General features: G+C 40.8%; 1 protein-coding gene across 9 annotated transcripts in view; it reads left to right on the forward strand.

Annotated features, from left to right (window-relative positions):
• Positions 1-17,155, forward strand: part of LOC117061305 (pro-neuregulin-1, membrane-bound isoform-like) — a 316,890-nt gene that overhangs the window by 182,909 nt on the left and 116,826 nt on the right. For 5 of the 9 annotated variants that reach the window (XM_033174068.1, XM_033174062.1, XM_033174064.1 and 2 more), the window contains exons 2-3: positions 523-706; positions 5,102-5,226. In XM_033174068.1, coding sequence (XP_033029959.1) covers positions 523-706; positions 5,102-5,226 — 309 coding nt within the window. Of the gene's footprint in view, positions 1-522; positions 707-5,101; positions 5,227-15,220; positions 15,272-17,155 lie in introns of all 9 variants that reach the window. The other 4 variants (XM_033174066.1, XM_033174059.1, XM_033174061.1 and 1 more) reach the window with 1 other exon arrangement.

Below are 17,155 nucleotides of genomic sequence, written 5' to 3' on the forward strand. Positions count from 1 at the left end.
ACTGATATCACCCTGGGATGAAGTGGTGGGAAGATACCTGTATCTCCCATCTATTCATTGCTACTTTGCAGTACATGCTTGTATAAATATGTGGCTTTATAATCCAATGAAGTTAGTCTCCTTACAAAATATTTCCCCTCCCCAAGTAGAAATTAGATGTTTGAAAGACATGCTAAAAAGAACATTATTTTTGAACCTATGCAACTTTGGTTACACTGAACATCCGCATAAACATTTCTTTTTCTTTTTGTTGAACTACGATTTTTTCTTTGTGATAATACTCTTGATATATCCACATGGCTACCATGAATTAGTGGTTCTCATTTGTTCCTTGGTTCTTGATGCTTGACTCCTCCACCCCTCTCCTCATTATTCTTGTAAAAAAAAAGAAAGTCAAATGATCTTTATGAATCTTAGAACACCCTGAATTGTTCAGATGAGTCACCTTTTCTTTGAAAGGGGAAAAACAAGAGCTAACGAGTCACTTAAACATTCTTTGTTTCTTTCTTTCTTTCTTTTTAGCTGTGCCTCCTAAATTGAAGGAGATGAAAAGCCAGGAATCAGTTGTGGGTCAAACATTAATTCTCAGATGTGAAGCCATTTCTGAGCACACCTCTCTCAAATTCAAATGGTTAAAAAATGAAAAGGAAATAACAAAAACAAATAGACCAGAGAACATCAGGATCAAGAGCCCCAAAAAACAAAAGTAAGTATACAGTGATGTATCTAAGAAGCTGAGTTGTAAGAGGAAAATTGAATTATTCACCACAGAGCGGGCATCAACTGCATTAATTACCTCCATGTGCCCAACAGTGTATTGTGATGTGTGCAAATTAATGGAAATAGGTTATCACTTCAGTTTCACTGAATGGTTTTATGATGGTGTGGCTGTTATATCTTGCTTCATAATAATAGCATTGTAGCTCTTATATAATCCTTATATTTGTTCCAAGGCACATACATTGCTTTATAGTTATTATCCATATTAGCCTCTGTTGGAAGAACCAAACTGTTTTAAATCCAGTTAGGAAGATTGCATCCACAGTGCTTTAGACACACAAAACATAAAACTCTTTGGGGAAGGTGTTGAGGTTTTTCATTATTTTCTTTCTAGGTGTTGTGTTGTGTTCTGAAAGGAAAACATTCCAGTTTGTCCCCATCCTCTCTTGGAAGCTCATGGACCTAGACCAACATGAGCTAACCCAACATTAGCTCTCCAGTTGTTGAGCTGGAGAACACCAGTTGGCAAAGGCTATTAGCAGAATATGTGATCAGTCTCATGCATAGGTCCATGGATGTTAGCTCCAGTTTTTATTAATGTGGCTGGATCAGTTTTAATCATTAATAATGGTGATGTCCACATCCAAAGCTACTATTATACCACAATGACATTATCCAATTGGGGCATTTTAAAATCCCCATTTAGCTATGAAACTCAATAAATCTTGTAAATAGTTGGTTGCCTCACCTACCTCACAGAGTGACCATGAAGCTAAAATGTTAGTGCAAACTACTTGGAATATAGGAATTTCACAAAGAAAATTATATTTTTGTGCAGGCAAGCCTGAGGTCTGCCTCCCATATTTGAGTAAAGGTGCACATTAATTCCTACAGTGTTTTATTTTTATTTTTATTTTTATTTATATCCCACCCTTTCCTCTAAGGAGCTCAGGGTGGTGTACATGGTTCCCCCCCCCTTCACTTAATTGCCACAACAAGTTAGGCTGAGAGGCAGTGACTGGCCCAAGGTCAACCAGTGAGCTTCATAGCCAAGTACAGATTCAAACCCTATTCTCCCAGTTTCTTCCTTTGCAGCAGTTACACTTTATAACTTAAATCCTTTCATATGCCTCACCTGAACAGTGGCCCAGAAAGATGGTGATTTTTCTAATTAACCTCCTCCCAACTTGGCAGAAGCTATTCCTCTTCTAGAGAGTGGCTCACGCAGATGATGAGAAGCAAAGCTATTGAAGATTGCCTTTGCCGAAGTACTGTCAGCATGTACAGGGGAAAGGGAAGGGGAAGGAGATGGCTTATACTTTAGTTTCATGTCATTGGATTCCCAGGTTCATGAAATCAGGTTCATGAAACATTGGTGTTTTTAGTGAGTTCTGCCTGTTCAAATGCTATTGGATCAAGTATCAAGGCACATATGTCCTCCATGCTGCTGATCTTGGCAAATGTCCTTTGCTAGAGGGAGAAAGAACAGAGCTATCTTAGCTTCATTTCGAAGAACTAACATACGGAAAGCTTACCGTGCTTATTGTCGCACAGCAGCCAGAATCGAATAAAGCACTTAACCTTTTTTTTTGCGGTACACAAAACATTTTTTGCTTCTTACAATTAAAACCAGATAAATGCTCCGTTGTCTTCACCTGTCATTGTGTCAAAGGTAGTGACAAATGGTTTGGTAAGAGTCTGCAACCACAAAATGGGTCTGATTGATCTTGGCTAAAGTATTTTTAAGAGCTTTGCTCCATGCCTATGCAGGGAGGGTTGGCGGAGGAGACATCACACCTGTGCTTTCTCAACTGTGCCTCTTCCAGGATAATTCAGGCACTACCAATGTAGATGGGAGGGCTAGGAAGGGCATTGCCATTGCTCATAGGGATACAATCTCTCACTAGTGAACTAGTCTCCCTAGGAAGTAGGTACAATAAGTTGTACCTCGTACTGAGCCAGAGAAAGAGAGAGTAGGGATGTGCCACCCACCACAAGTGGCCAACATTCTCCCTCTGAGCTGGTTATAGGAGGAGGGTTGGTGGGGGGAAACCCAGACTTTGATTCTAGGGGATTACAACATTCATCCTGAGAGCACCTTAGGAGGGTTGCTTTGGGATGTCATGGCCACCGTGAAAACATGGAGCTGTCCCTGTTGTCATTTATTTTCTCTTTTTATGTATTGAAAAATTCTAACAAAAATCCATATATCATGGGCCCAGTTCAGATAAGATGACATATCTGGAATTTATTTATTTGGGTGTTTGGTTGTTGTTTTGTTTTATTGCAAATGAGACCAGTAGATGGTTTTGTGGCATGTTAGTAGTGGTGTTGCCCTGCATGGATGGAGCACCCCTACTTTTTAGCATCTCTTTTTGAATTATCTGCAGCATTTGTTTTCTTTTTTCTTTTTTAAGGACGAGCAAAATAAAAGGCTATTGGTTTGTTGAACCCTTAAAATGCAAAGCGAATGACACACTGTTACTTGGAAATCAGCGGAGGATGACGTGTAAAATAATTGTACTGACCTTTTAGTACAATTATGTGTTATCTTTTCAAAAGTGATAATAAACCCAAAGCGGTGATTTCTTCCCCTGTCCCCATTTGCGAGCAGAATTCCCAGAAGCCTTTACTTGTTAGTACTGCTTCACCTGGCTGGTGAAAATTAGAAATGAAACCACTGAGGAAGGATGGCACGCGAGTGCTCCAACAGGTTGCACAGTCAGAGTAGTTTCCTTTTAATTCTTCCTCAGAGACATCTATTCCAGTTGCCAGCCCCCCCCCCCCCCCGAGTTCAAGGGAAAGTGACTGTGGCTACTCACATATACAATCTTTTAGCTGCCTTTTCTTCTTTGAACATGGCTGCTCTGCAGTGAATAGATACATCGAAGGCTGATATCCTCTTATGCACACTTACCTGTAAGCTTCATTTTACTACATGTCTGAGTGGACATGCATAGGATTGTACTGTTAATGTTTGAGGAGGTGTTTTCAACCAGAGTGACACAGCTGGGGTTTCGGGAAAAACAAGGCCTTACTAGGCTGCAGCTTGTCGCTATTCACTTGACAGACCTATGCGCAGCAGCATGTTGGCCATTCCTTGAACGCTGGGGTGCTTTCTTGATGGTTTACTGACTGCAAACATCTTTAAAGTTGGCAAGCCATTAGGAAAACAGCCCAGGTATATGCCTGGTTCTTGGTGCAATGCATACTTGCTAATCAGCTGAAGTTGCTTTTTCAAGGACGTACCTCCTTTGAAGCTTTTGTTCATAGATTCCTGCTGTTATGTACTGAGCTGAATCCTAGAACAATAGGATCCAGAATGCAGCAGTCTGATTGGTCCGCAGGAGCCACCCAATCCAGCTCCAGGTGGAAGTGAATCAGTGACCTGATTGGCCTGCAAGAGCAGCCAATCAGGCTCCTGGATGAAGTGAATCAGCGACCTGATTGGCTCACTGGAGCATGAAATTCACACTTGACTCCAAGTTTATTTCACCTGCCAATTGTAAGAATATGTACCTGTGGATTATTTTTCACTTGCCAAACTCTTGGGGTGCCTTTCTGAGTTCTTACTCTAATTAGAACATTTCATAGAGGTTTGTCTTTAAAAAAAGAAGTCAGTGTAAGTTTTTAAGATGGGAAGCTTGCAAAGAAAATGAGAGGAGAGAGGTAAGGTTGTGGTGGATTTGGGGGATATTGTAAGCAAGTGTCCCCCCTTTTTTGTTTTTGTTTCTGTGCCTTAGCATATACTACCAACATGTTTTTCAGACTGCTTCATCAAAATAGGATATATTAGATGGCACTGACTGTCACTGCTGTTTTTGTACGTTTATCAAGCATTCGACGAAATTATCTGAACAACATAACAACAGCTGTTAAGTGGTTTCCAATATGGATTTAGAGGCCTTAGTAGGTCACTAGGAGGAGCTGGAAGTGAAGCACTGAATAATTTTGAGGAATAGTTTTATGAAGGTGTATAAATCGTGGTGGGTACCTATGCCGTCCAATGCAGAAGACAATCCTAAGAATCAGCTTTCTTTCTTTTTTAAGTTTACAAAACTGAAAGCCTGAAACTAATGTTGTAAAACTCTCCAGCAATCCAATTTTACCTGTATTTCAGTAAGAGTTAAATGTGCTAACCTTCCTAAAATGCTTGATTTTGATTAGATGGGTAAAATACCTGCTTTTCTCTCTTTTTTCCTCCCAACTCCAATGGAAATTAATTAAGAATGCAAAGAAACTGCTTGTGTTATAGTGCAACCTTCTGCAGCCTAGTGTCCTCCAGATGTTTTAGGCTACAATCCCCATCAGACCTAGCCACCACGGCCAATGGTTGTAATGTATAAGTGGTGTGATCCTTATTCTTCCCGTTTTCCCTTAGGAAATTCTCAGAACTTCGCATTTCTAGGGCTTCACTGGCTGATGCTGGAGAATATACATGCAAAGCAAGCAACAAGCTTGGGAATGACAGCACAAGAGCTCGGGTAACAATTACAGACACCAATGGTAAGACACCAATGTGGTTTTTTTAAATTTTATCTGGAAGTGCTTTCAGAAGTAGGCTTTCTTGCAAAAAAAATGGGGGGAAGATCACATGGGAGAATCCTAATTGAGACAAAAAAACGCTGAAATGAAAAATACTTGTTTGCACCTAATGGAGGTACAAATGAATTCCAAATGGTATGGTATTATTCAAAATATGAGTAATATAACTGAGTACTGTCTGCATTAGTTTATTTATTAATAACTTGAAGCAACGTGGAACTCTGAATACCCAACTTAAATATATATTTAGCACTCATGAAAAATACACTTTTTAAAACTGGGTATCTGACCATATCTGTTATATTCTGCAGATAAGTGTGTGCATGTTTCTTAAGTGTGGAATCAGTCTGTCAGGGTTGGCATTTAGAATCTAGGCCATTTTCTCACGCTGTACTTGTCTTCAACCTAGCTGCTACAATGCATACCCCCTTTTCTGGGTGTCTCTCTGGTTTCTGGGCAGGTAACAGAATTGACAAATTTATCTCTAAGCATGTGGGTGCTTGTTCAGTTTACTGTCCTCATTAGGTGAATTATTGCAATACATGTTATATGAGGGATAAAGGGAATTGTTAAATGCATTACCTTTTCTGGAGGAATGTAATTTAGATTTGTGATTGTGAGGAGCAGAAAATAGGCCAAAAATAGGTCTTTCTGAACTAAGAAACATGTATGTTTAAACCTTTGTTCTGCTTTACTTATCTCAGCAGATACTAAAGGTTCTGTTTACTCCATCAATATGAATAATCTTTATACCAGTACTTCTGGTTATGAGCCTCCTGGCATATATACACAAGTTGCCATATTGTTTCTTTAAGTGGACTAACTCAGACATACTGACAGCAGCAATATGTCTGTATTTAAACACACTAGAACACAATGGAACTTTGGGCTCATTAAGCTTCGTAAAACCGGAAAGAATTTAACTCTTATGAAATGCTCCTTTTAAAAATGTAGTTTAGAAGGGAAAGCCACATGCTAGACTCTTCGGTCATTACTGTAATTCTACATGCTTTTTTAGTGTATAGCTTATGAGTATATGCTTGATACAAAGCTTACAGTTATGGTCACAGGTCCATTTAAGTAGCTGAAATGTAATGGGAAGTGGTGCTAATGTGTACTGCAATTTGCATAAACTAAAGCTCTGAAATAAACATTTGAAATTTTAATATTTTTATTTCATTACTGCAGTGGAACCTCAGTTCCCGAACGCCTCCGTTGCCGCACGTTTCGGTTCTCGAATGCCCCAAACCCAGAAGTAAATGCTTCCATTTTTGAACATTTTTTGGAACCTGAACGTGCGACATGGTTTCCGCTGAGTGCAAGAAGCTCTTGCAACCAATGGGAAACCGCTCCTCAGTTTTTGAACGTTTCAGAAGCCGAACGGGCTTCCGGAACGAATTTTGTTCGAGAACCAAGGTACCACTGTATTACCTTTCCCAAAATTTGCTTACGCCACCAAATTCATTGTTCTCCCATCACTGAAATACTGGACCACGTGCAGGTAGATTACATATTATGTTGCTGACCATTGCATGTATAAGCAAAAAATAAAAAGCCAGACTGACCTAGGGAAGAGCCCTGTGCTACCATCCCAACCTGTTTGAACCCGGCACTGAACAGCCTTTTCTCCCTCCCTTGCAAAGCAGGTAGCTTTTGTAACCCCATTGCTTATTGGGCTCTGGGAAGGTCTTGTGAGATATCTGGTGGCCTTTCCAGGGGAGTTTTCTGCCCCACCCCTCCTTTAAATTTAATTAATTTTTGGCAATCTGCATAAAGTTGCAAATGGCATAAGTGAAATTGGCATAAGATGCAATCTACCTGTATACACATTTGATTATTTGCAGCACCCCTTCCCCAACCTCCTTCAAATCTTTAAACCAATTCATACATTACCATAAGGAAGAATGAAGCCTGGCATCATTACCCTGTCTATAGTATTTAATATTGTCAAAGGTGCTGGCAATCAGGTATGTGGAAGTGCCTTGGGCATCACTCTGGTAGCATATTACTGTAATTGATTCCTCATTTTTTTTTCCCTACTCAAATTACAATATTTTCAAGGATGAAGGTATTGAGGAGTTTCTCCTGAAGTTCTCGTTCAACTTGTTCACTGTTTCTTTCATTTCTCAAATATTAATAAGGTAGATTCCATGCAGACCATTAATGGCTGCAAGCTATTAAAAGTGTTGATCTGTATACATGTAATCCAGATGAACTATAAAAAGATACCTAAAAATAAATAATGTAACAATATTCATGGCACTTTAGACTGTTACTACATTGATTATTGTGGTGGATTACTGTTGTACAAATATTGGAATGATGGGTTGAGCAGATTTTTATTTTTCTTTGTAAACTTACATAGTTCCCATGCATAAAGGAGTTGTTTGCTCATAAATCTGCACAGTTTCACACTTGGAATAGATTTACCAGTTCCAAGCAATATCCCAGAGAGTCAGGACTAAGCCAGACATGCTAGGCTGAAGTAATGACTCAGATAAATGGACACATGTCTGAGCATAAGATTATTCCCATACTGCGTTCTAGCCAAAGAAATGGGGGAAAGAATCACAGAATATGTGGGGGATCTCATTCAGAAACCTAAAATGTACATCAAAAAATTCAACCAGAATACACACATCATTTGTTACAGTTGCATTTTTGTAACAGTGAGGGCCTTGAAGATACTATAGCTAAATAAAATTGTCATAATTACTAAGAAATGCAAACTAACCAAGATGACAAGTTTTTGATAGTGTAAAGAAAATACTTTGTACAATACATTTTTCCAGTAAAAGGTTCTGATTTTCCATAACTGCCATAGCAACCATCTTTCACGTTAATAACAATAATACTTGGCACTTGCTGTTTCAGACTCCTTTGAGGAACCAGGCTAAAATTTGTTTTTGTGTATGAGAGAGAAAGACTTGGATATGATGAGATTAAAACTGAGCCAGATTTATCAGTGGACAACCGGAACATGGTGGTAAAACAATTACTTGTAGTGGTTATGATTATGACAATAATAAAGACTAGATTAAAAGGAACCCTCGCATTGGGTAGAGCTAGGCTATCTAGAGACATATCCACTGGTCTCTTGCAATTGTGGAACTTATCATACTGCCCTGCATTCTGACACTACTTTTGCAGACTCTGTACAGTATATGTTAGGGACACGGGTGGCACTATGGTCTAAACCACTGAGCCTCTTGGGCTTGCCAATCAGAAGGTCGGCGGTTCGAATCCCTGTGACAGAGTGAGCTCCCATTGCTCTATTCCAGCTCCTGCCAACCTAGCAGTTAGAAAGCAAGTACCGGTAGATAAATAGGTACTGCTGTGGTGGTAAATGGCGTTTCCATGTGCTCTGGTTTCCGTCACGGTGTCCCGTTGCACCAGAAGTGTTTTAGTCATGCTAGCCACATGACCCAGAAAGCTGTCTGTGGACAAATGCCAGCTCCCTCAGCCGGAAAACGAGATGAGTGCCACAACCCCATAGTCACCTTTGACTGGAATTAACCGTCCAGGGTTAATTCACCTTTACTTTTTTCCCTTTCAGTATATGCTATTATTTTCTCTCAACATCTAATTGGAGAACTGGTGAAATTGTATACAATTAGAGAGGACTGTTTCAAGACAATTGGTCAGGGGGTGAGCAAGTAAAAGATCAAAGCGAAAACTGTGTTCACAACAATTCGAAGGTTGGTGTGCACATGGAGAGGAGAGTAACATAGTAATGTTGTACTTGTCAGCTGATTTTTGACAATTACAGACCCCTTGTTGCTCAGCCCTGTTCACTCTGAAAAATCTCTGAATAGCTGTGGAACATTCTACTCTCTCTTAAACAGAAAAGAGAGTTGTTTCAAGATAGCTCTGTATTGCTCTGTGATTTTGCTTGTCAAAAGTTAACACTCCCAATTATCCTTTGGGAATGCCTTGTATTGTTTTTCTGAAGGTGGCTATCTCATCTCAAGAAAGTGGTGTTAATCTCCATTAATCTCAAAGAAAGTGATGTACATTAAAGTGATGTTGCTGCCCATTAATCTGGTTTGCACAGCACACCTGCTCCAATCCACAGCTTTGCATTTGCATGAAGGATCCTGTGGGGGGGGGCATTTCACCCGTCCCCAATAGTTCTGCTGTGACACATTGTGCTAAGCCACTCTTTGGCATAGCATGTCAAGCAATCTCAGGCTTGCATTGTAATTTCCCAAGCGAGCTGTAAGAAAGGTTTGTGCTAAGGCTGGGTGAGCTAACACCATCGAGTGCAATTTTGGAGGGCACTCTGTGCAAAACTATAGCTTACCTCACTGCAGTGCAGCAGAAAAAGTGGCCAGGAAGGAACAAAGTGGCTGCAGTCTCCTCTCCCAGAGCCTGCATGCATGAAAGCCATCTTCTCACACTTACAGAAAAGTATGACTGGAAGCACAGCGAGTGCCACCTCTTCAACATCCATCTGTCTCAAAAGACAGTGAAAAGATCAGCAGCAGAACAAGATGATTGGGCGCCTAGGGCGGTATGCATGCCCTACATCCAGGGGCGGGGCCAGCTGGGGCAGGATGCTCCGTGGGGCCTCTGAGGAGTCTGCCTGCCTCCTCCCACTCAGCCACCCTACAGCTGAGGGGGAGGCGGTGGGCAGACTGTGCGGGCGCCGAAGCCACTGCATCACTCCCAGGAGAGACGTGTGGCTCGGGCACACTGCAAGCCCCGCGGTGAGTGCTGCCTGCCATTTTGTCGCCCCCTCTCAGTGGTGACACCCGGGGCGAACTGCCCCCTTCCTCCGCCCCTGGGAAAGGTGTGCCATTGGGGGTGAAGTCAAACCATTGGTAAGTTACTGCTCCTGCTGTGGCTATACTGACCCAACAATAGGAAAAGACACATTTTATTGCATATGGGGCAGATGATGCCTGGCATTGGCTCTTCATTTTTTCTTTCACCACCATCTTGTTCTTTAGATTTTAAGGGTTGAGGATCCGAATGAAGGCAAGCTCTGTTTGGGGTTTCCTTCCCAACAGGGCCATGTGAATGTTTTAGAGGCTGCCTTTTCCATCTATATTTGAAATATTTCTTTCCTTAATAAGGCTGCTGTTCATTCTGTTTTTATCACAGGTATTTTTTTTCCTGCTAGCTGTTGTGATGCTGGCAGTCTGGTCTACCCTTCAGCTTATTGTCCTCCCAGGAGGAATATTATTTCCATTTAGCCAGGTATTTCCTGATAAGGTTGCCTTACTAGCAAGTATTTGGATATCTCACCTAGGTCACCTTCAAATAAATAATATTTTGAAACCAATTAATAGAATTGGGGGGAAACTAAAGGTCATATACATATTTAGCTTTTTAATGCTAATAGGTCCTCTGTTCTTAAAAACTATAGTAAAGAGTGTTATTTTGCTATGTTTCAAAATGCAGCCCTCCTTAGGAGAGAGTAATTGAGGTCAGGAAAGATGTGTGAAGTTCTCCAAGAGGGTGATATAAATAGCAAACACTGAAGCTTGGGTACATTTATGATAATTGCTTTTCGGCAACTAATTTGTCACTTTTTTTCTCTTGCTACACCTTTATTGTGTGGGCTTTGTCACACTGTAAGTATCTTATGAAACTCTAATGAAGGGCACTGATAACATCTCTGATAAATTAAGGGCAACATTTTCAGGTATGTGTGCCTAACGCTAATAAATTTGAATCTATATTTAGACTTGTATGGAAAGGGCTAGCAGCTTCATACCCAGCATTGCTTGAGAATTCCAAGAAACCAGCAAATCAATGAGTAGTTAAAATCAGTGCAGTTTTATAAGGTTCAGTCCTCCATTTTGATCAAAATTGTCACCCCCTTGTATCCTAACATAGGCAAAGGTCTCCTTGCCCTAAAGACCATGATGCAAAGTTTGGTTACCCTATCTTAAAAATTGTCCAAATGCATGCTGAGCAACAAAATACATAGTAGTGTTTAGGATTGGTGGTGTTGAACCTGGGAGGTAAAGGACAATGTGTTCCATGTGACAGAAGCAGTTTAGTCATTTTGGCCACATGACCCAGAAAAACTGTCTGCGGAAAAACGCTGGCTCCCTTCGCCTGAAAGCGGAGATGGTGTGCCACACCCCATAATCAAATTTGACTGGACTTAACCATCCAGGGGCCCTTGAAAAGGTAAAGGGATCCCTGACCATTAGGTCCAGTCACGGAAACTCTGGGGTTGCGGCGCTCATCTTGCTTTATTGGCCGAGGGAGCCAGCGTACAGCTTCCGGGTCATGTGGCCAGCATGACTAAGCTGCTTCTGGTGAACCAGAAGCGCCGTTTACCTTCCCGCCAGAGTGGTACCTATTTATCTACTTGCACTTTGACGTACTTTCAAATTGCTAGGTTGGCAGGAGCAGGGACTGAGCAACAGGAGCTACCCCATTGCGGGGATTCGAACCGCCAACCTTCTGATCGGCAAGCCCACGTCCCTTTACCTTTACTTAAACCTGGGACCTTTTGCATGCAAAACACAGTGCTCTACCACTGAGCTACAGCTTTATATCTTGCCTTGAATAAGATAATTACTGGGTTGGTTACCTACTGTATTGACAGCTTCGTGAGCTTAAAGCTAGAATAATATTGATAGTTCTAGTATGCCATGCCTGCCTATAAAATGAACTGATACTTGCCCCTCAGAAAAGAATGAAATGTGGCTTGTAAATAAGTTTAAATTCTTAACCAGCTGTTAACAGGAAGCTGACCAAAGATCATTCATCCTTCTCTATGGATTAGGGTTTTTAGAAGGGGAAAAAAAACAGATTATTTGAGGAGTTGAGCAGAGGACTTGTTCCGATTCCAGGAGTCATGCCTGCTGAGTTTCCTGTGGGAGCAAGGAACTCATCTCCATCAGCTAGCTAAATCTATGTGCTAGAACAATCGATTGTATCTAGGGTGGCTGAACTTTTCTGAGGATTTCTTAGGCCACAGATACCACCTGTAATCTGTTTTCTCATTTTCTTCTAAATATATGCTTATTCCTTCTGCTCACCTGTAGAAGGGGAAGAAGCATGGGTGAACATTTCTGATTTCTAGGGAATTTTGTGGTGCTTCAATCAAAGATTGAATTACGAATTGGCTCCCTTAGAAGAAATGCTTTGCTGTTGTGAACATAGATAAAGGAAGACAATAGTTCTGTGTATTTCTTGAAGGCTGGCAAATATTTAGAAGGCAATTGTAGCTCTTCCAGAAATCTTGTTGCCATCTGCCTTTGGCAAGCACCGGAGCAAGTATTGCACTCCTTCAAGTAACTTCTTCCTGTTTTCTGTTTATCCCATTCCTGTTTTCTTCTAATGGAGCCAAGAACTAGCTTTTCCTAGAACAGTGATTTTACACCAGCTGTAACATAAATGTGTTAATGATAGAGTTTAGTAGCTACTGTCTCAGGGTCTATGTGACTCTCAACTTCATGTGACTATCAAATTAAATACTTGATGTATATTATTAGCTCACGAATATTTAAGTTGGTTCTATAAGCTTCCCTTTATTTGGCTGAATGATACATTTGTTTCCTGTAAGAAATGCGCTTCCTAAAAAAAAAAAACAACCATGGACTTTTTGTTAGGAAAGTGATGGGGAAATGCACAGAAAAATGTGGGATGAACAAATGATTAATTTGAAGACACTGCACAAGCAAATCACAAAGAATGCTCATTGTTGCATAACTTTCCTGGAAACAAATAAGAACAGGTGTTCAATAAAGACCGGACACATTCTAACCTCTGCATAAGCATTGTGCAATTAAATCGGGATGAATTTTCAATAAACAGGTAATCTGGAGCCCTCTACAGCATCCCCAAGGATGGAAGAGAGGCTGTATGTTAGTCTTGGAAGCCTTGAACTGTACATTGGATAGAAGTAATAAAAGTATTATGTGTGGACACCTAGTGGCTTTGTATGACTCGGAATGGGTACAATTAATAGAGGAACTTCCTTGTATTTTGCATAGCATTCAGTATTTCTAAGAGTCTGGCAGATCTGAAGAACTGGATTGCCATAACTACATCTATCATATTCCATCTGGCATATTCATTCCTTCAAATGTCTGAAATTTCTTCTGCCTGCTCTTACCATTCTAAGCCAGAAAATCCTGATGCATCTTGAAATAAGATTACCCATGTCTTTTCTCATGTTTCATGTTGAACTATAGACACCATATAGCTCATATAGAGAGGTGAGATACACATGCATTATGGCTTTTCATACTACAAGTTGAAAGTTTACAGTTTAATTGAAAGACTGTCTATTCAGGTATCACTAAGAACAACCCTAGCAATCATCTTGGGAGGTGACTAATAGTTATATATAGTTGCCTTGTCAAAGGGTCCGTGTGTTACACAAGAGTTATGTGTCCAGAATTAACTGAAGTATTTGTGTGTGTGTGTGTGTGTGTGTGTGCTCATTGAGATACTATATTAGCTGGAAAAAATCAATTCTGAAAATAGATACTCAAAACTTTTTTTCTTTGGTACCACTTCTACTTGAATAGAATTCTAGGTCTTGGATTGGGGGGGGGTCATCTAGCCCAACCTCTTGCTCAATGCAGATGCAATAACAGCATCCCTAACAGATGGCTACTTAAGGATGGCTATCCACCATGTACTTAAATAGCTTCAACAAAGGAGAGTCTACATTCTCTTCAAGATTACACTGCCAAACAGCTTGTACCATTAGAAAATTTATACAAATATCAGCTTTCCTGCAATTTCTACCTAGAAGGTCTAGTCCTGCTCCTAGTTGTGTCCTCTGGAGCAAAAAAGAACAAGTCTGTTGCATCTTCTGTGTGACAGGCCTTCATATATTTGAAAGCTGTTACCGTGTTTTCCCCTCGAATGCCTTTTCTCTCCAGGCTATGCATACCCAACCCTTTCAACTGTTCCTCCTGGGTTTCAGGTCATTGGCATCCTTGTCCTCCTCTGGGTGTGCTCCAACTTGTCAGTACCCTCTTTAAAATTTGGTGCCCAAACCTCAGCACAGCACTCCAGATGTGACTTGACCAATGCAGAATAGGGTGAAACTCTTGCTACTTTGTACAGTTCTATTTACACAGTTTAAAAACTGCATTAGTTGTTGTTTTTTAGTAGTCATATTGCAGTGCTGGCTCCACTTCAGCTTGTGATCATCTAAGATAACTAGATGATTTTTGCATGTACTGGTACTGCTATCAACAGCAATGACCAGAGGAGAAGTGACTGGGAAGAGCACAGAGAGAAGAAACGCCGTGGTGCATCTGCACCAGTGAAACCAGACGCCTTCATCTGCCCTGGCGGCACTAAAACACGTCTTTCCCATACTGGTCTGTAGAGCCAGCGGATGCGCTCTAATTCTCCATTGGTTTGACTTTACCCTGGATGGTACACTTTTCCATTGTCTCTCGAGATCAATGGATGCCGGCAATAAACACTTCTGTGAAACCAGGTCTCCCATATCTTATACTTGTGCCTTGTTCTTCCCCCTCCCTTTTTTGTACAGGACATTTGCGCACATCTATATCTGTTGAATTTCATCTTGTGTGATTCAACTCTGTGTTCCAGATAGAGAACATATCTATCATTTTCCAAATTCTCATATAATTCCTCAAGACAGAGGCAAAACAGCAATCGAGTAAAATTAATTCACCAGGACACGGCTTGCCAAACCCTACACAGCCTTCACTTATGTCAACCCTTTTCAGTTTTGCCATTTATGATATTTAATTGATATGATACTTGTTCTGATCCATCCACTTATAAGATGTAATTTTCTTAAGACAAATGAAGAGTTGCGAGAAACCAAACCTCACTAGAACTAGCTCTTCATTTCTCAAAAAACAATTATATTAGATGTTTTGGGTTATATTAGAAATTGACTTTGCTTTTCCCGCAAGTTTCATCAGGACACAACCTTTTACACATGGCAATGCCCTGGCATGTGTAACTGCTTCTCGTTTGTTTTGTTTTGCAGAACCCACCAACATGATACCAGTTTTGACAAAAGCATCAAACACATCCCCACGTAAGTCAAGTTGAAATGTTTGCCGCCTTGAAGCAAATTCTACGAGCTCAGCCTTTCTCTACATCTTTACAGTTTACCTTACTGGACCTTCAGCATGTGGGAGAAAAAAGAAATCAATCTGATTTCCTGGATCTATGTCTCTGACTTAGTTTAATGCAGTATTGAGACCTCAGCTGGAGTTTAGTGCCTCCATCATCTTTAAATGTGGTCTTGGGTTGCCCATTGCAACAGCCAGTCACTTATAGTAGGGTTCTAGAGATCACTGTTTATAACTTGGAACCTGCTAGGTGTCCATCCTTTCTTCTTCCTTAATAATGGCATCTTTCTTATTTGGCCCAGTATGTAGATGCATCTAATTTCTTCTGCTGTTGCATGTGCCTTCTTGTAGCATGGCAGTGCTGAGTTTTAGTGTTTTTGGAAGTTATGAAAAAGCAATCTCAGAATAGGTCTTTTGCTTCTGTAGTTAATATCGCATATGCTTCCCTTCTAGGAACATGCATGCTTTATAAAATACTATATTAGTGGAAGCATTTTAGATCTGTCCTTATGCTGCCTTCCTTGGGATGGTTCTCAGGGTATTCATAATGGGGACCACATTCAGGTTTTCTATGAACTTTTCTTTATGATGTCACAAGGTTGAGTTCCACATCCCTGATAAGTACTTAATGTGAGTACTGCATGCAGCTGTTTGTTCTGCTAATTTGTCAACTTCGTAGGACTTCCAGTTTTCTGAGATGCCTCTGTTTAACAGAGCCTGGCTATAGAAAGAAATGGGAGCATTTCTGAACTAGAGCAAAGGATTCCTTCGCAACATTAATGTATATTTTGAAATGGTCTTCAGCCTATTCTTGGTTTGTTTTTAATCGGTCCTATGCTCATTTTCCACACAGTTTCAGAAGCCTAAACAATCCTGATTCCTTTCCTAGTTCTCTTTATTCCAGCTAGTCTTCAGAGTCATTTTTTTAAAAAATATTTGTCAGCTGGTCTGTATCAGTTCTTACGTTTTACATTTTAAACTAATTCAAGTTGAGTTTCTATTCACTCTAAAACATCCGCACGCTACACTGGCTAATATGAAGCTTCTTTAAACTCGCCTCTCGGTTTGGCCTTCCCATCCTAGCATGGATATTTTCAAAAGAGCTACATGTTACAGATTCTTTGTTTGTTTGTTGTTGTTGTTGTTCAGTCGTTCAGTCGTGTCCGACTCTTCGTGACCCCATGGACCAGAGTACGCCAGGCACGCCTATCCTTCACTGCCTCTCGCAGTTTGGCCAAACTCATGTTAGTAGCTTCAAGAACACTGTCCAACCATCTCATCCTCTGTCGTCCCCTTCTCCTTGTGCCCTCCATCTTTCCCAACATCAGGGTCTTTTCTAGGGATTCTTCTCTTCTCATGAGGTGGCCAAAGTACTGGAGCCTCAACTTCAGGATCTGTCCTTCTAGTGAGTACTCAGGGCTGATTTCTTTGAGAATGGATAGGTTTGATCTTCTTGCAGTCCACGGGACTCTCAAGAGTCTCCTCCAGCACCATAATTCAAAAGCATCAATTCTACGGCGATCAGCCTTCTTTATGGTCCAGCTCTCACTTCCGTACATTACTACTGGGAAAACCATAGCTTTAACTATACGGACTTTTGTCGGCAAGGTGATGTCTTTGCTTTTTAAGATGCTGTCTAGGTTTGTCATTGCTTTTCTCCCAAGAAGCAGGCGTCTTCTGATTTCGTGACTGCTGTCACCATCTGCAGTGATCATGGAACCCAAGAAAGTGAAATCTCTCACTGCCTCCATTTCTTCCCCTTCTATTTGCCAGGAGGTGATGGGACCAGTGGCCATGATCTTAGTTTTTTTGATGTTGAGCTTCAGACCATATTTTGCGCTCTCTTC

Source organism: Lacerta agilis, chromosome 16 (assembly GCF_009819535.1).
Source record: "Lacerta agilis isolate rLacAgi1 chromosome 16, rLacAgi1.pri, whole genome shotgun sequence".
Lineage (NCBI taxonomy): Eukaryota > Metazoa > Chordata > Lepidosauria > Squamata > Lacertidae > Lacerta > Lacerta agilis.